This window comes from Bos javanicus, chromosome X (genome assembly GCF_032452875.1).
Source record: "Bos javanicus breed banteng chromosome X, ARS-OSU_banteng_1.0, whole genome shotgun sequence".
Taxonomy (NCBI): Eukaryota; Metazoa; Chordata; class Mammalia; order Artiodactyla; family Bovidae; genus Bos; species Bos javanicus.
Genome location: NC_083897.1, coordinates 93339307 through 93359082, shown reverse-complemented (window position 1 = coordinate 93359082; position 19776 = coordinate 93339307). Strand labels below are relative to the sequence as shown.

At 38.3% G+C, this 19776-nt stretch overlaps 1 protein-coding gene and 1 non-coding gene across 19 annotated transcripts in view; one reads left to right on the top strand and one right to left on the bottom strand.

Annotated features, from left to right (window-relative positions):
* Positions 1-19776, top strand: part of HUWE1 (HECT, UBA and WWE domain containing E3 ubiquitin protein ligase 1) — a 157029-nt gene that overhangs the window by 49455 nt on the left and 87798 nt on the right. For all 18 annotated transcript variants that reach the window (XM_061410226.1, XM_061410215.1, XM_061410228.1 and 15 more), the window contains 2 exons: positions 16784-16846; positions 18648-18725. In XM_061410226.1, the coding sequence (XP_061266210.1) occupies positions 16784-16846; positions 18648-18725 (141 nt within the window). The remainder of the gene's footprint in view (positions 1-16783; positions 16847-18647; positions 18726-19776) is intronic.
* On the bottom strand, positions 11165-11237 carry TRNAY-GUA (transfer RNA tyrosine (anticodon GUA)). The gene has a single exon. It is a non-coding gene; the product is annotated as a tRNA-Tyr (tRNA).

Here is a 19776-nt window from a genome sequence, read left to right as displayed (position 1 = left end):
ATGGAATGAGGAAGTACTTTTCCTATTGGGTATTAGCCTTTTTTTATAAAGCTAAAAGGAATTAGCTGACAGAATGTGGTCCACTGGAGAAGGGAATGGCAAACCACTTCAGTATTCTTGCCTTGAGAACCCCATGAACAGTATGAAAAGGCAAAATGATAGGATACTGAAAGAGGAACTCCCCAGGTCAGTAGGGGCCCAATATGCTACTGGAGATCAGTGGAGAAATAACTCCAGAGAGAATGAAGGGATGGAGCCAAAGCAAAAACAATACCCAGTTGTGGATGTGACTGGTGATAGAAGCAAGGTCCGATGCTGTAAAGAGCAGTATTGCATAGGAACCTGGAATGTCAGGTCCATGAATCAAGGCAAATTGGAAGTGGTCAAACAGGAAATGGCAAGAGTGAACGTCAACATTCTAGGAATCAACGAACTAAATCGACTGGAATGGGTGAATTTAACTCAGATGACCATTATATGTAATACTGCGGGCAGGAATCCCTCAGAAGAAATGGAATGGCCATCATGGTCAACAAAAGAGTCCAAAATGCAGTACTTGGATGCAATCTCAAAAACGACAGAATGATCTCTGTTCATTTCCAAGGCAGACCATTCACTATCACAGTAATTCAAGTCTATGCCTCAACCAGTAATGCTGAAGAAGCTGAAGTTGAATGGTTCTATGAAGACCTACAAGATCTTTTAGAACTAACACCCAAAAAAGATGTCCTTTTCATTATAGGGGACTGGAATGCAAAAGTAGGAAGTCAAGAAACACCTGGAGTAACAGGCAAATTTGGCCTTGGAGTACGCAATGAGGCAGGGCAAAGGCTAACAGAGTTTTGCCAAGAGAACGCACTGGTCATAGCAAACACCCTCTTCCAACAGCATAAGAGAAGACTCTACACATGGACATCACCAGATGGTCAATACTGAAATCAGACTGATTATATTCTTTGCCGCCAAAGATGGAGAAGCTCTATACCGTCAACAAAAACAAGACCGGGAGCTGACTGTGGCTCAGATCATGAACTCCTTATTGCCAAATTCATACTTAAATTGAAGAAAGTAGGGAAAACCACTAGACCATTCAGGTATGACCTAAATCAAATCTCTTATGATTATACAGTAGAAGTGAGAAATAGATTTAAGGGCCTAGATCTGATAGATAGAATGCCTGATGAACTATGGACTGAGGTTCGTGACATTGTACAGGAGACAGGGATCAAGACCATCGCCATGGAAAAGAAATGCAAAAAAGCAAAATGGCTGTCTGGGCAGGCCTTACAAATAGCTGTGAAAAGAAGAGAAGTGAAAAGCAAAGGAGAAAAGGAAAGATATAAGCGTCTGAATGCAGAGTTCCAAAGAATAGCAAGAAGAGATAAGAAAGCCTTCCTTGGTGATCAATGCAAAGAAATAGAGGAAAACAATAGAATGGGAAAGACTAGAGATCTCTTCAAGAACATTAGAGATACCAAAAGAACATTACATGAAAAAATGGGCTCGATAAAGGACAGAAATGGTATGGACCTAACAGAAGCAGTAGATATTAAGAAGAGGTGGCAGGAATACACAGAACTGTGGAAAAAAGATCTTCACGACCAAGATAATCATGATGGTGTGATCACTCACCTAGAGCCAGACATCCTGGAATATGAAGTCAAGTGGGCCTTAGAAAGCATCACTACAAACAAAGCTAGTGGAGGTGATGGGATTCCAGGTGAGCTATTTCAAATCCTGAAAGATGATGCTGTGAAAGTGCTGCATTCAACATGCCAGCAAATTTGGAAAATTCAGCGCTGGCCACAGGACTGGAAAAGGTTAGTTTTCATTCCAATCCCAAAGAGAGGCAATGCCAAAGAATGCTCAAACTACTGCACAATTGCACTCATTTCACACGCTAGTAAAGTAATGCTCAAAATTCTCCAAGCCAGGCTTCAGCAGTTCGTGAACCGTGAACTTCCAGATGTTCAAGCTGGTTTTAGAAAAGGCAGAGGAACCAGAGATCAAATTGCCAACATCCGCTGCATCATCGAAAAAGCAAGAGAGTTCCCGAAAAACATCTATTTCTGCTTTATTGAATATGCCAAAGCATTGACTGTGTGGATCACAATAAACTGTGGAAAATTCTCAAAGAGGTGGGAATACCAGACCACCTGACCTGCATCTTGAGAAACCTGTATGTAGGTGAGGAAGCAACAGTTAGAACTGGCCATGGAACAACAGACTGGTTCCAAATAGGAAAAGGAGGACGTCAAGGCTGTATATTGTCACCCTGCTTATTTAACTTCTATGCAGAGTACGTCATGAGAAATGCTGGGCTGGAAGAAGCACAAGCTGGAATCAAGATTGCCAGGAGAAATATCAATAACCTCAGATATGCAGATGACACCACCCTTATGGCAGAAAGTGAAGAGGAACTAAAAAGCCTCTTGATGAGAGTGAAAGAGGAGAGTGAAAAAGTTGGCTTAAAGCTCAACATTCAGAAAACTAAGATCATAGCATCTGGTCCCATCACTTCATGGGAAGTAGATGCGGAAACAGTGGAAACAGTGTCAGACTTTATTTTTGGGGGGCTCCAAAATCACTGCAGATGGTGATTACAGCCATGAAATTAAAAGATGCTTACTCCTTGGAAGGAAAGTTATGACCAACCTAGATAGCATTGAAAAGCAGAGACATTCTTTGCCAACAAAGTTCCGTCTAGTCAAGGCTATGGTTTTTCCAGTGGTCATGTATGGATGTGAGAGTTGGACTGTGAAGAAAGCTGAGCACCGAAGAATTGATGCTTTTGAACTGTAGTGTTGGAGAAGACTCTTGAGAGTCCCTTGGACTGCAAGGAGATCCAACCAGTCCATTCTGAAGGAGATCAGCCCTGGGATTTCTTTGGAAGGAATGATGCTAAAGCTGAAACTCCAGTACTTTGGCCACCTCATGTGAAGAGTTAACTCATTGGAAAAGACTCTGATGCTGGGAGGGATTGGGGGCAGGAGGAGAAGGGGACGAGAGAGGATGAGATGGCTGGATGGCATCACTGACTGGATGGACGTGAGTCTGAGTGAAGTCCGAGAGTTGGTGATGGACAGGGAGGCCTGGTGTGCTGCAATTCATGGGGTTGCAAAGAGTCGGACACGACTGAGCAACTGAATGAACTGAAAGAGTTAAAGTTGTGTAGTAACAATAGTGGAAAGTTTCCAGAAATAGATGTAACGTGTAAGAATTACTAAGTTTAACCATTTCTGGCTTTTGATATAAAGTGAGACGTGGAACTGTTCCTTTTACTTGAATACTTAGAGGCCATTGTAGGTTTTCTGATTGGCCTAATTACGATATTGTTGCATCTCAGGGAATAGAGAAGCCTGAGGAGAGGGATAGAGGTGCCAGTCAGAACACACATTTTTTTCCATTAAATTTTCCATCTTGCAAGGGTGTGATTGATGGCACCCCAAAACTGACAGTTGTAATAGCAACTATCACTGATCATAGATCATCATAACAAATGTAATGATGAAAAAGTTTGAAATATTGCAAGAATTACAAAATGAGACACAGAGACATGAAGTGATCAAATGTTGGGAAGATGAAGAATAAGATGAGAGAGCAAGAACAAAGTCCAAATTTGCTTTAACTGATTCTGTTTTTCTATTTTGTTTCATTTATCTCTGCTCCAGTTTTACTATTTCCTTCTTTCTGTTTGTTTTGGGTTTAGTTTGCTGGACTGTTAGGATACTGATTTGAAATTTTTCTTTCTTATCAATAAATGGTGGCAATGAACAACTGTAAATTTCCCTCTGTATACTGCTTTATCACATAAGGTATAGCCCATGAGTTTTGATATGAAATGTTTTCATTTTCATTAATCTCAAGGAATATTCTAGTTTCCCTTTTGATTTCTTCTTTTACCCATTGTTTCTTAAGAGTATATTGTTTAGTTTCCATGTGTTTGTGAATTTTCCAGATTTCCTTCTGTTACAGATTTCTAATTTCTTTCCATTGTCACTGGATATGATACTTTGTATGATTTTATTTTATTTTTTTTAAGTTTCTTAGTTTGTATTGTGGCCTAACCTATGGTCTGTGTGAGAGACTATAATTATTTGTACTTCAGAAGAATGTATATTCTGCTGTTTGTTAGGCAGATTGTTCCATATATATATGTGTGTGTGTGTGTGTGTGTGTATCTGTTAGGTCTAGTTGATTTAATGTTCAAGTCTTATATTTCTTTGTCTTATCTTTTGTCTAGTTATTTATGTATTCCCTGTGTATTACAACTAACATCTTCATTAATGAATTGTTCAAATTAGTACCAACTTAGTTTTGAGAGTAGAGAAAAAGTTTCCTCCTGTATAGTACTTTCTTTTTTTTATTTATTTATTTATTTATTTAATTTTATTTTATTTTTAAACTTTACATAATTGTATAGTACTTTCCTCTCACTTTATGTTGTTGTTACAGATTACATCTTTATATATTATGTGTCTATCAACATAGATGTAGAATTTACTTTTTTATAGTTATAAAACACACAGAACAAAAAGGAATTACAAACCAAAAATAATTATGCATTTTATACTTACCTGTGAAATTAATTTAGTGGTGTTCTTAATTTCTTCATATGGAGTCAGGTTACTATGGCATATCCTTTCATATCTGCTCTTTCAGCATTTCTTATAGGCAGGTCTACTAGCAACAATCTGTCAGCTTTTATCTGAGGAAATATTAACTGTGTAAGATATAGAATTCTAATTAGCAGTTACTTTCTTTCAGCACTTTGAATGTGTTTTCCCACTTCATTCTGGCCCCTGTGGTTTCTGATGAGAAATCAGCTGTGAGGATCCCTTGTATATCACAAATCACATCTTGCTTGCTGCCTTCAAGATTATTCTGTCTTGGTCTTTGAAATTTTGATTATGTCTTTTTGTGAATTTGTGTATTTTTATCCTATTGAAATTCATTGAGCTTCTTGGGTTTGTAGATTCATGCCTATTGTCAAATTTGAGATGTTTTGGCTATTATTTCTTTAAATAATCTCTTTGCCTTTCTCTCTTCTCCTTGGACTCCCATTTTGTTTATGTTGGTATACTTGATGAAGTCCCACAGAACTCTTAACCTTCATTTACTTTTTTCTGTCTGCTCTTCAGACTGGATAATCTCAATAGACCTATCTTCAAGCTCATTGATTTTTTTTCCACCTTCCAATATTTATTTTCAAATAAATTTGTCAGAATTTTTACAAAAGTATTCAGTTCAGCTCAGTCGCTCAGTCGTGTCCGACTCTTTGTGACCCCATGAACCGCAGCACGCCAGGCCTCCCTGTCCATCACCAACTCCTGGAGTTCACCCAAACCCATGTCCATTGAGTCGTTGATGCCATCCAACCATCTCATCCTCTGTCATCCCCTTCTCCTCCTGCCCTCAATCTTTCCCAGCATCAGGGTCTTTTCAAATGAGATTGGCGCAAAAGTAATTGTTGTTTGAGACCGTGAATTTTAAATCATTATAACTAGTCTCAAACACATCTTTGTTAATCAAAATGGGAACTATTACAATCAACATATTTTTGCCAACAAGAAATAAGTTTGTTTATTCCTGTGGCATAAACATCCAAAAAATGTGTGTTTTTTTTTTTCATCCAAAAAACAATGTTTTGTTTTGTTTTGTTTTTTTTAATTTTTGTTCAGCTCATGAGGCACCCACTTAGTGAGTTTTGTCACCTCTCCAGTTTGCTTCAAATGCTGAATGACCGTCGAATGGTCAGTGTTTTCTTTGTCAGCTTCTCGTGTAGTTGTAAGAGGATCAATTTCAATGATTGCTCTCAGTCGGTTGTTGTCAACTTCCAATGGCTGTCCACTGCAATCCTAATCTTCAAGGCTCTTGTCCTCTTTGCAGAACTTCTTGAACCACCACTACACTGTACGTTCCCTAGCAGTTCCTGGGCCAAATGCATTGTCAGTGTTGAGAGTTGTTTCTGCCGCCTTACAACTCATTTTGAATGCAAATAAGAAAATCACTCAAATCTGCTTTTTGTCTAAAATCATTTCTGTAGTCCAAAATAAATATAAAATAAACAGCAGGAAATAAATCATTAGCAAAAAAAGTATAAAGCTAGAAAAGCACATTAAAATGATGTATAACATAACATTTATTTTAGAATGTATTCTGATATCAAACAGCAGATTTTAGCAATGCAGAGACCGCAATTACATTTGCATCAAACTAATAATACATGTTCAGTGTTGACAATTAAGAACTCAAAAGAAAATTATAAAGAAGAAAATAACAGTAATCCTCAGCTCTCACCATGTAGATAATAAAAGTAACATTGTGTTTCATGTGCTGCTTTTCCCAATATGTAACCTATGGTGAATATTTTCCCACAGTGTTAAGATTTTTAAAGATTGGACAACAGTCTTAGTTTCCAAGCCACTCTCGTGGTCCTCCATTGGTGCCCTCTTTTGCTGCCTCCAAGTGTTGGAGTGGCTTAGTGCTTCACCCCAGATTCTGTCTCTTATCCATCTATATTCTGCCTATGTGATCTTACCCAGTTTCATGGTTTTAAGGACCATTAACTTCCCCAAAATTACGTGATTTCTTTGAACCTCTAACTTGTATATTTACTGCCTTCTAAACATCTCTACTGGATATCAATTGTAATGTGTACAAAATCAAACATATGACCACCTTTCACATGTCTTTCCCCAGTACTCAATCCATTTCAGATACCTGGCACCCTTGCTTTCCTAGACAGTGCCAGGCACATTCTTGCTCCAAGGCCTCTGTGCAGCTATGTCCCCAACTGTCTCTGTGTCTTGCTCCCTCATCTTCTTTTAAGTCTTAAAAACCACCATCTCAGTGAAGTCTTCCTACCATCCTGTTTTAAAATCAGAACACCTTCCATATTCTCTATTACAGTTTGCTTCATTTTCTCTGTAGCACATATTACCATCTAACATTATATATTTTTAAGTTCATTTATTCATTCTCCTTGCTTAAATCTGCTGTTGAACCACTTCAGTGAATTTTTCATTTGTTACTGTGCTTTAGCTACAGAATTTCTGTTTACTTCCTTTTTTTAAAACAACTTCTAATTGGCGGTCTTTATTTGATGAGACATCATTCTCATGGTTTCCTTTGGTTCTTTGTGTAGGATTTGGTTTAGCTCTTTAAGAATATTTAAAATAGATGATTTAAAGTCTTTGCCTAAATCCAATGACTAAACTTCTTCAGGAATTAATTCTACTAATTTTTTCCAGTTTTGTGGGGATATATAAACCCAAATGAACTTTTTGGATAACCCAATGATTGAAATAAAGTATTGTGTAACTTTAAGGTATACAACATGATGATTTGTTACACTTGTATATTGCAAAGTGATTCCCACAGTAGGATTTATTAACATCTCCATCCCCTCACATAATTGCCATTTCCTTTTTTGTAGTGAGCACATTTAAGATTTATTCTTTTAGCAACTTTAAAGTATATAGTACAGTATTGTTACCTATAATCACTATGCTATAGGTTAGATCCCCTGATGTTTTTCATTATATAATTGGAAGTTTGTCCAATTTGACCAACATCTCCCCTTTTCCCCCAGTCCCTAGCAACCACCATTCTAAGCTCTTTGTGGTCAGCTTTTGTAGATTCCATGTATAAGTGATACCATACAGTAGCTGTCTGTCTCTGATTTACTTCACTTATTAGAATGCCCTCAAGGTCCATCCATGTTTGTCTTAAAAGGTGAGATTTCCTTGTTTCTCATGGCTGAGAAATGAGGTGTTCTCATTTTGTGTGTGTGTGTGTGTGTATATATTTTTTACATACATGTATTTTACACACACACATATTTTTGTACACACATATGGCACATCTTTATCCATTCATCCATAGATGGGCACATATATAGTTTCCATACCTTAGCTAGTGTGAACAATTGTGCAATAAAAATTGGAGTGAAGATATCTCTTTTTCCTGATTTCCTTTCCTTTGGATAGAGCCAGAACTAGAATTGCTGGATCATAATAGTTCTGTTTTTAATTTTTTGAGGAACTGCTGTACTGTTTTCTGTAGAGGTTAGTTGTTGTAGTTGTTCAGTGGCTAAGTCGTTTCCAGTCTCTGTGATGACATGGACTGCTAGATAGATAGATGGATGGATAGATAGAGCCTATACCAATTTATATTCCCACCAACAGTGCACAAGCATCCTCTTTTCTCCAAATACTTGCCAGTACTTGTTATCTCTTGTCTTCGTGAAAATAGCCAGTCTCTGAGGTGTGAAGCGATATATCACTGTGGTTATAATTTGCATTTCCCTGATGACTAGTGATATTTAGCACCATTTCATGTAACTGCTGGCCATTTGTCTATTGTCTTTGGAAAAAACATCTGTTTAATTCCTGTGTCCATTTTATTTACTTATTTTTTAAAGGGATGAAGATAAATTTTATTTTTTAAAACAACTATTACAATAGAGGAAAAGAGACCACGGTATAGAAGTGGGCTCAATTCTGAATCCAGGATGGGTATTTGCAGCCAAGGAGCAGGGTTGGGGTGGGGACAGTGGGTGGAAAATTATTAAGAGGAAATATCAGGGGTAGGGGAGATTCTGGTTCCCCTGACTTAACTGGTTTCTGGCTGAAACTAGATTCTACAGGGAAGGACCCAGAAAAGCCCAAATTTGAGGACTCGCTGAGAAAATTGCTCACAGGAGCCTGAGCAAATTTGGGTCAAAGCGAGAGTCTTTGTCAAGATCCAGGATCTGAGTTCAGGGAAGGAAGTGAGGGAGTGTAGGGAATTTAATGGTAGTCCCCAAAATGATACGCCCATGCCCTAAAACCCCAGAACCTCTGACTATGAAAGAAGAGTCTTTGCAGATGTAATTAAGAATCTTAAAATCATCCTGGATTATCTGAGTGAACTTAAATCCAATAACAAGCATCCTTCTAAGAGACAAAAGAGAAGGAAACGCAGACACACAAGGAGAAGTCCATGTGAAGACAGAGGCAACTCTGCCCATTTTAAGATCAGATGGTTGGTTTTTGTTACTGTTACTCAATTGTATGAGTTTTTTATACTTTGGATAGTAATTTCTTTTCAGATAAAATGGTCTGCAAATATTTTCTCCTGTTGTGCAGATTATCTATTCATTTTGATTATTTCTTTTGCTATGCTAAAATGTTTTAGTTTGATTCAGTCTCCTTTATTTTTGCCTTTGTTGCTTTTGGTGTCATGTCCAAAAAACTGTCACCAAAACCAGTGTCAGGGTGCTTTTACTCATGTTTTCTTTTAGGAACTTTATGGTTTCAGGTCTTATGCTAAAGTCTTTAATTCATTTCAGGTTAATTTTTTGAGTGGTATAAGATAGGGGTCCAACTTCATTTTTTTTTTCCTGTATGTTAGTTTTTTTCTTGTATGTTAGTTTTCTCAGCACCATTTTTTGAAGAGACTATACTTTCCCATTGATTATTGGCTCCCTTTGAAATATTATTTGACTGTGTGTGTGAGGATTTATTTCTCTGTTCTTGATTATGTTCCATTGGGCTTTGTGTGTTTTTTAGGCTAATACCATACTGTTGATTACTATAGCTTTGTAATGGTATTTGAAATCAGGAAGTACAATATCTAGCTTTGTTCTGTCTCAGGATTGCTTTAGTTATTTGGGGTCTTCTGTGTTCCATATAAATTTGAGGATTGTTTTTCCTGTTTCTAGGGAAATTGTCATTGGAATTTTGAAAGTACTTAAAATTTATAGATTACTCTCAGTACTACGGACATTTTGACAATACTAATTTTTCTAGTCCATGAACATGGGATATTTGTCTCTTCTTTAATCCCTTTCATCGGTGTTTTGTAGTTTTCAGTGTACAGATTTTACCTCCTTGGTAAAATTTATTTCTAAGTATTTTACTTTCTTATGGTATTGTAAATGGGATTGTTCTATTTCTTTTTCAGATAGTGTATGGAAATATAACTGATTTCTATATGTTAATTTTGTATCCTGCAACTTTACTGAATTTATTAATTTTAAGTTTTTGGGTGGCCCCTTGGGGATTTTCTGTATATCATTTGCAAGTGAAAACAGCTTTACTTCTTCCTTTTTGAATGGTATTCTTTTTTTTCTTGCTTAATTGCTCTGGCTAGAATTTACAATATTGTGCTAAATTTCCAGTACTGTGTTCCACTACTGTGAGTGGTTAGAATGGACACCTTGTCTTGTTCCTGATCTTAGAAGGAAAAGTTTCAACCTTTCATCATTGAGTATACTGTTAACTGTGGGCTTGTCATATGTGCCCTTTATCGTGTTTAGGTATGTTCTCACTATACCCCATTTTTGGGTTTTTATTATGAAAGAATATTGAACTTTTAATGTGCTGTTAAATTTGATTTCCTGGTAGTTTGTATCTGTGGTATCAGTTGTAATGTCTCTTCTTTTGTTTCTGATTTTATTTATTTGAGTCTTCAGCCTTTTTTTTTTCAGTCTAGCTAAAGTTTTGAAACTATTTTGTTGAGTAGTTTTTTAAAGTTCTTTCATTAATCTTTTCTGTGGTTTTCCTAGTCTCTATTTCATTTATGTCTTCTCTGATCTTTGTTCCTTTCTTCTACTAACTCTGGACTTAGTTCATTCTTCTTTTTCAAGTTGAGGTATAAAATTAGGTTGTTTGAGATATTTCTTATTTCTTAATGTAGGCATTTATTTCCTATAAACTTCCCTCTTGAAGTGCTTTTGGTGCATCCTATTCATTGTGATATTTTGTGTTTCTGTTTTTCTCAAGATATTTTTAATTTCCCTTTTGATTTCTTCCTTTGACCCTTTGGTTGTTCAGGAGTGTATTGTTTAATTTCCAGATTTTTGTGAATGTTTCCAGTTTTCTTTCTGTAACTGATTTCCAATTTCATACTGTTAGGGTCTATAAAAATATTTGGTATGGTTTCAGTCTTAAATTTGCTAAGACTTGTTTTGTGACCTATCATATAACCTCTCCAGGAGAATGTTCCATGTGGGTTTGAGAAGAGTGTATTCTGCTGTTGAATAAAATGTTATACATATGCCTACAAGGTCCATTGGTCTAAGTAAGTAAGTGAAGTCATTCAGTCATGTCTGACTTTTTGCGACCCCATGGACTGTAGCCCACCAGGCTCTTCCATCCATGGAACTTCTCCAGGGGATCTTCCTGACCCAGGGATCGAACCCAGGTCTTCTGCATTACAGGCAGATGCTTTACCATCTGAGCCACCAGGGAATTCCAGCTTATTTTTGAAGGAGTTAAGTATAGTTCAAATCCAATGTTTCCTTCTTGATTTTTCTCTCAATACAGTTTATCCGTTGTTGAAAGTGAGATGCTGACATCTCCTGCTATTATTGTATTGTTATCTCTTTCTCCCTTCATTTGTTGTTCAGTCGCTAAGTCATGTCTGACTCTTTGCAACGCCATGAGCTACAGCATGCCAGGCTACCCTGTCCTTCACTGTCTCCTGGAGTTTGCTCAGTTTCATGTACATTGAATCAGTGATGCCATCTAACCATCTCATATCTCCCTTCATATCTATTGTATGTGTGCTCAGTCACTTTAGTCATGCCCAACTCTTTGTGACCCTGTGGACTGTAGCCTGCCAGTCTCCTTTGCCTGTGGGATTTTACAAGAATACTGGAGTGGGTTCTAACTGATACAGGGGTTCTTCCCAACCCAAGGATCAAACTTGCATCTCCTGCATAGTAGGTGGATTCTTTACCCACTGAGCCACGTGGCAAGCCCTCTTATCTGTTAGCATTTACTTATCTTCTTTGAATTGACCCCTTTATCATTTTGTAGTGACCTTAATTGTTTCCCATTACAGGTTTTGAGTCAAAGCCTATTTTGTAGGATATGGGTAGCTATCCCTGCTCTTTTGGTTTCCACTTCTGTAAAATAACTTTCTTTCCCTGCACTTTGAGCCTATGTGTGTCTTTAAAGCTAAAGTGAGTTTCTTGTAGGTAGCATGTAGTTGGGTCTTGTTTTTTTTTCCCACCCAACTACTTTATGCCTTTTGATGGGAAAAATGAATTCATCTACATTTGGAGTAATTATTATTAATAATAGGTAGGGACATAGTTATGCCATCTTATTAGTTCTTTTTTGATTGTTTTGTGTTTCCCTTGCTCCTTTCTTTTGCTGTCTTTGTCAATAATGGTTTTTCGTATTCTTCAGTTCCCTTCTATTCCTCTTTTGTTTATCTAAGTTTTGCTTTGTGGTTACCATGAATCTTACATAAAACATAGATATAATAGCAACTTAACTTTGATTGCATATGAAAAACTTAACACTTTTACTCCCCTTTGATTTTATGATTTTGATGTCACAGTTTACCTCTTTTTATATTGTGTATTCATTAACAAATTATTTTAGAATTAAAAACTTTTTTTAATTATGTTTTTTAAAAAACTCTTGTCCTTTAACTTTTATCATTCATGGGTGATTGTTTAAGATAGTGTTTTCCTGGAGCTCTCAAACACCTGCTGAGAGTGGCTGCAACCGATTCACAGACCACTGCAGGGTCCACAGCTTGGGTCCTGTTATCCAACAAACTGGCGGGTGAGACTTCTCCCAGGTCCCTTTGCATGTGGGGTTGGATTCCACAGCTCCCATAAAGGTACTTTTCTCTATGAATGGGTGCCAAGTTATTGCGGGGGTGAGGGATGGAGCACAGTGAGAGACATCTTATTCCGCTACCTTGCTGAGGCCACTCCTTATGTTGCTACAGTGGACATTTTGAATATTATAACATAGCAACTCTGGAAATCAGACTCTCACCCTTCCCCTTCCCCGGGGTTTGTTGTTAAGATTTGTTTTTTATTTAGACTTTTCTGAACTGGTTTCTGAATTTTGTCTTATGTGGTCATTGAAGTCTCTGTTACCTTAATGGTCAGCTAGTGATTTGCTTTATTCTTGGAACTGAATTATCTCTGTCTTTGCTGGTGAGTTCTGTGTACATATTGGTATCTTCTATGTCAATGCTCACTATCTTCAATACTAACCCAGAAAGTTAAGAATCCCTTAGAAGAAATGGAGTTGCCCTCATAGTCAACAAAAGAGTATGAAATGCAGCACTTGGATGCAGTCTCAAAAATGGCAGAATGATCTCTGGTCATTTCCAAGGCAGACCATTCAATACCACAGTAATCCAAGTTTATACCCCAAACAGTAATGCTGAAGAAGCTGCAGTTGAACAGTTCTATGAAGACCTACAAGACCTTCTAGAACTAACACCCCAAAAAGATGTCATTTTCATTATAGGGGACTGGAATGCAAAAGTAGGAAGTTAAGAGATCCCTAGAGTAACAAGCAAATTTGGTCTTAGAGTACAAAATGAAGCAGGGCAGAGACTAACAGTTTTGCCAAGAGAACACACTGGTCATAGCAAACACCCTCTTCCAACAACACAAGAGAAGACTCTACACATGGATATCACCAGATGATCAATACTGAAATCAGATTGATTATATTCTTTGCAGCCAAAGATGGAGAAGCTCTATACAATCAGCGAAAACAAGACCCAGAGCTGACTGTGGGTCAGATCATGCACTCCTTATTGCCAAATTCAGACTTAAATTGAAGAAAGTAGGGAAAACCTCTACACCATTCAGGTATGAGCTAAATCAAATCCCTGATGATTATACAGTGGAAGTGACAAATAGATTCAAGGGATTAGATCTGATAGAGTGCCTGAAAAACTATGAATGGAGTTTTGTGATATTGTACAGGAGGCAGTGATCAAGACCATCCCCAAGAAAAAGAAATGCAGAAAGGCAAAATGGTTGTCTGAGGAGGCCTTACAAATAGCTGAAAAGAGAAGCTAAAGGCAAAGGAGAAAAGGAAAGATACAACCATTTGAATGCAGAGTTCCAAAGAATAGCAAGGAGAGATAAGAAAGCCTCCCTCAGTGATCAGTGCAAAGAAATAGAGGAAAACAATAGAATGGGAAAGATTTCTCTTCAAGAAAATTAGAGATACCGAGGGAACATTTCATGCAAAGATGGGCACAATAAAGGACAGAAATGATATGGACCTAACTGAAGCAGAAGATATTAAGAAGAGGTGACCAGAATACACAGAAGAATTATATAAAAAAGATCTTAATGACACAGGTAACCACGATGGTGTGATCACTCACCTAGAGCCAGACATCCTGGAAGGCAAAGTCAAGTGGGCTTAGGAAGCATCATTATGAACAAAGCTAGTGGAGGTGATGGAATTCCAGTTGAGCTCTTTCAAATCCTAAAAAGAGATGCTGTATTAAAGTGCTACACTCAATATGCCAGCAAACTTGGAAAACTCAGCAGTGGCCACAGGACTGGAAAAGGGCAGTTTTCATTCTAATCTCAAAGAAAGGCAATGCCAAAGAATGCTCAAACTACTACACAATTGCACTCACCTCACACGCTAGTAAAGTAATGCTCAAAATTCTCCAAGCCAGGCTTCACCAGTACATGCACCGTGAACTTCCAGATGTTCAAGCTAGATTTAGAAAAGGCAGAGGAACCAGAGATCAAATTTGCCAACATCCATTGGATCATTGAAAAGGCAAGAGAGTTCCAAGAAAACATCTGTTTCTGCTTTATTGACTATGCCAAAGCCTTTGACTGTGTGGACCAAAACAAACTGTGGAAAATTCTGAAAGAGATGGGAATACCAGACCACCTGACCTGCCTCTTGAGAAATCTGTGTGCAGGTGAGGAAGCAACAGTTAGAACTGGACATGGAACAACAAACTGGTTCCAAATTGGGAAGGAGTATATCAAGGCTGTATATTGTCACCTGGCTTATTTAACTTATATGCCAAGTACATAATGAGAAATGCTGGGCTGGATGAAGCATAAGCTGGAATCAATATTGCTAGGAGAAATATCAATAACCTTGGATATGCAGATGACACCACCCTTATGGCAGAAAGTGAAGAAGAACTAAAGAGCCTCTTGATGAGAGTGAAAAAGTTGGCTTAAAGTTCAACATTCAGAAAACTAAGATCATGGCATCCAGTCCCATCACTTCATGGCAAATAGATGGGGAAACAGTGGAAACAGTGTCAGAGTTTATTTTTCTGGGCTCCAAAGTCACTGCAGATGGTGAGTGCAGCCTTCAATTAAAAGAAGGAAAGTTACGCCCAACCTAGACAGCATATTAAAAAGCAGAGACATTACTTTGTCAACAAAGATCCATCTAGTCAAGGCTATGGTTTTTTCAGTGGTCATGTATGGATGTGAGAATTTGACTATAAAGAAAGCTGAGCGCCGAAGAATTGATGCTTTTGAACTGTGGTGTTGGAGAACACTCTTGAGGGTCCCTTGGACTGCAAGGAGGTCCAACCAGTCCATCCTAAAGCAGATCATTCCTGGGTGTTCATTGGAAGGACTGATCTTGAAGCTGAAGCTCCAATATGATGCAAAGAACTACCTCATTGGAAAAGACCCCGATGCTGGGACAGATTGAAGGTGGGAGGAGAAGGGGACGACAGAGGACGAGATGGTTGGATGGCATCACTGGCTCAATGGACATGAGTTTGAGTGAACTCCGGGAGTTGGTGATGGACAGGGAAGCCTGGCGTGCTGCAGTCCGTCGGATCGCAGAGTCGGACACGACTGAGCAACTGAAATGAACTGAACCAGAAAGTTTACAACTCTGGCTTAGCCTTCCCTTGCATAGAGCCTCATGTCAGCTAGAGATATGGGAACTCAGTGCTTTTTCAGGTCTTTTCCAAGAATGTGCCCAACCCTGGGCACACATGTGGCCTTCTAGATTTTCAGGAGTGTGTGGGAGTTTTCAAAGCCCATATTCCCCAAAACATCACAGTCCTCAGCCTTTCTTTCCAAGCTTTTCCATTTGTCTATTAATTACCCCAGCTGTATCTACTTAGTCTTCAATGTTTTCAACAAATGCCCACCCGCACCCCTGGGAGAATTTCGAATTAGGCAAAAATGATAGATATCTCAAATGCTGTTGAAAAATGTAGGCTAATTTTTATGCAAAATTGTATGGCTGGGTTTTTTTTTTTTTTTCTGTTTGGTACTCAATAATATTGTACAGTTGAGCCATTCTCCCCCATTACTTAGGGGCTAGTACTTGTTGATGAACTTTTTAGACGTAATGGCAGAGTACAATAATATTAAGAATGGAGGATCTTCTACTTTGCACTTTGGCTCATGTCAAAAAGTCAGGAACTGAAGAGCATGTGGTTTCACCCTATGAGAGAGGTGATCAGGCTGAGCATGGAAAGGATGGTACAGTACTTAAGATCCAATGGGTCAAGACTGACCTTTCAGCAAGCATGACTGCAGGCATATCAAATGCATTTACTTGCAAGAGCTGCTTATATTCTTCCCAGTTGCATCCTCAAAGAACCATGAAATTGATCTCTTTGGAGAAATCACCTTTAGGCAGACCATCTTACCTTGAGTCTTACTTAAGTTCTTGCTTCTATTTGCTCCCTCTTTTTGTTTGATTATAATGTTGGATGTCTTTTCAATGCTGTGTTCCAAGCAGCCACATACTCTTTAAATACTTTATACACAAAGCTACCTTAAGTGAAAGTGAAGTCACTCAGTCATGTCCGACTCTTTGCGACCCCGTGGACTGTAGCCCACCAGGCTCCTCTGTCCATGGGATTCTCCAGGCAAGAATACTGGAGTGGGTTGCCATTTCCTTCTCCAGGGGATCTTCCCAACCCAGGGATCAAACCCAGGTCTCCTGCATTGCAAGCAGATGCTTTATCCTGTGAGCCACTGTTTTAATACTGTCTTTTTTCCTTTTCCAAGAGCTGGGGTGGTAAGGAGAATGGCTTTGGACTAGCAGAATGTTGCAGAGACTTGCATATGATGGTAAGTAACTGACATTTGAGTATCTTTTGACAACTTGTGTGATCTCTTTTTGAGCCTTACTTTACAGTTAATATATGGCATTTAAAGTTGTTACTTCACATCAGGATTTTGAGGAAGCTGAGATCAGTTGAGACATAGCTACCTTTTCTAGAAGTGCTTGGGTCTTTATTGTGCTGGTAGTTGCTGAAGAATCTCAGAAACACAGTATATGATCCTACGATCTCTTGAATAAGAAACTGCTTTTGTTGAGTCATCTTGAAAGTGGTGAAAAATCCCAGAAATTTCACTTCCTTGCATTCTCTCACTGGAACTGTCAGAACTCTGGGTAGTCTGGCATGACTGTAAGAATAACTGCTTGGAGAACAGGTCTGCCATTTTGGTTATTGAGAACTTGGAATGTTTTGTGTACTTTCCGTGTTTCCCCCTCATGCCTGTCCTGCTCATACTTTAAGCCATGTTTAAATTATGAACTCAAGCATCCTCCCCTGCTCTGATACGTTGCTATAGAACCACAAAGCACAATTGAATTATTATAACACAAATCCATGTCAAGAAGCAGCTATATTTTCCAACACATATACTGCTTCTTTTATTAGTCTGTCATGTATAGGACAAATGGATGCAATGAAATTTAGTGTAATTATCTTAGCAAGCCTCCCCCCCCCCCCCAGGAGAATGGTTCATTTTCTGGTCACAGAAAACTATAAATAGAACAAATTACTTTTCCACCTTAGCTGGTATGCTTTATTTATATTAGTGAATATTAGGTAATATGAGAGATGAATGTTATCTGTTTTAATAATTAAAGCTGTGTAAATCTTAAAGGGTATTCAGTTTGGAATTCTAAGAAAGTTATTTTTCATCTTAAAGTTTAGGTGATTAATTCTGAGGTTCCTTATGTATATCAAGCTTGTTCTTGGCCACTTGAGCAAAACAGTATGATACACTCTACTAGGTTTGTATGGTGTCTGTTAACAATGTTGGTCTTGACTTATATTAAGAAATCATCCACCCTTTTATTTATTGATATTTGGCATATCATGGGACTTTGAAAATTTTGTGTACTTTAAAAGAAAGTAGTACATGTTTTAAAAATTCTAAGAATATAAAGGTGTATATAATAATTCTCTACCCCCAGAGGCAACCACTGCTACTGGTTTCTTTCAAAGACACACTTTAATGGGCATGCTGTTGCAGTCTTATTTGTTATGTTGCTTTTCTAGAGTTAAGTAGCATTTGTTGTCAGGGTCTGGTTTATATTGACTTGGTATCTACCTGTGCAGAAAAGCAATTGGATATCATGAGAAATGATATAGAATGTTATGGGAAAATGCATTTAAAGAATTACAAAGGTATGCCCATGAGGCATAGTTTGAATAAAATATTTCAAAAGGTGATGATATTAACTAAGATTGCCATAAGATGTTCTTTTCCATTCTCGAACTAGTACCTAGACCCTTGTGTTTGTCCTTCACCCTTGAATTTTTATTCATTATTGGGACAGGCTTGCCTCTCTCTTCCCTCTTGAGAATAGCTGCAGTCAAAATTGATCTCTTGAAGGAAAGAACAACTGATAACTTGAGTTATCAGTAAGGAATATGAAAGCTTTTGGAGCTGTGGGCTCCACTGTCCTGATTTTGTGTTATAAGACATCTGAGCTTTGCTAAAACAAGGAATGAAGGCACTGTAGCTGCTGATGACACTCCTGATTCTGCTGTCACAGTGAGTTGGACAAGTAGCTAAGACTGAGGGAAGATTAGGAGAAGATAGTATCTGATTCTTTCATGTGCTTTTTACACAGAAATACCCACCCAGTGCCACTACACTACACTTTGAATTCTATGCAGACCCTGGGGCTGAGGTCAAAATCGAGAAAAGGGTGAGTCTCATTCACATTTGTTCTAATAGAGTCAATGATCTGTACCTGGGGTTGACTTTCTAGTACTTCTCAGTAAAATTAGAGAATGATGTTAAGATACATTGCTGCCCTCCCAAGATAAATATATCCAGCAGCTTCTCAGGAATAAGTGTTCATTGTTTGCCCAGCAGATAGGTTTGAATCTTACTTACGTTCAAACTGTCAAAAGACAGGACTCTGTTCATAAGGCAATGTTAGGACTGGTATATTTTTCTCAGTCTCAGTTGAGAATTCCACCATTTAGTATTGGGTTGGCCAAAAAGTTCATCCGGTTTTTGGAAAAACCCAGACAAACTTTTTGGCCAACCCAGTATAATAGTCTAGATAGTGATTGGTTCAACTTTCTCTGCTCAAGCCAGCCTGCATGAAGTCTGTGTATTGCTTACAGGGACCCGCTTCAATTATCTGGTCATTTCATATATTCTTTTGCTGTTGCTGCTGCTGCTAAGTCGCTTCAGTCGTGTCCGACTCTGTGCGACCCCGTAGACGGCAGCCCATCAGGCTCCCCTGTCCCTGGGATTCTCCAGGCAAGAACACTGGAGTGGGTTGCCATTTCCTTCTCCAATGCGTAAAAGTGAAGTCGCTCAGTCGTGTCCGACTCTTAGCGACCCCATGGACTGCAGCCTACTAGGCTCCTCCATCCATGGGATTTTCCAGGCAAGAATACTGGAGTGGGGATATTCTTTTGAGGAGATAGCAAAATTCACTTTGGTTTAGAAGTGGTCTAATAAATAAGATCTTTTTTTTCCTTCTACTTAAAATATATGCTCAGTCTCTCAGTTGTGTCCGACTCTTAGTGACCCCATGGACTGCAGCCTACCAGGCTTCTCTGTCCATGGGATTTTCCAGGCAAGAGTACTGGAGTGGGTTGCCATTGCCTTCTCCATGCATATTTAGAAAGAACCCATTTTCATGGATTCAGTCTTTGCTGTGAATACGAAGGCTGTGTGTATTAAATAAAGTTTAAAAGGGATAAGGAAGAATATGAAATGTATCTAGCTATGTACATTAT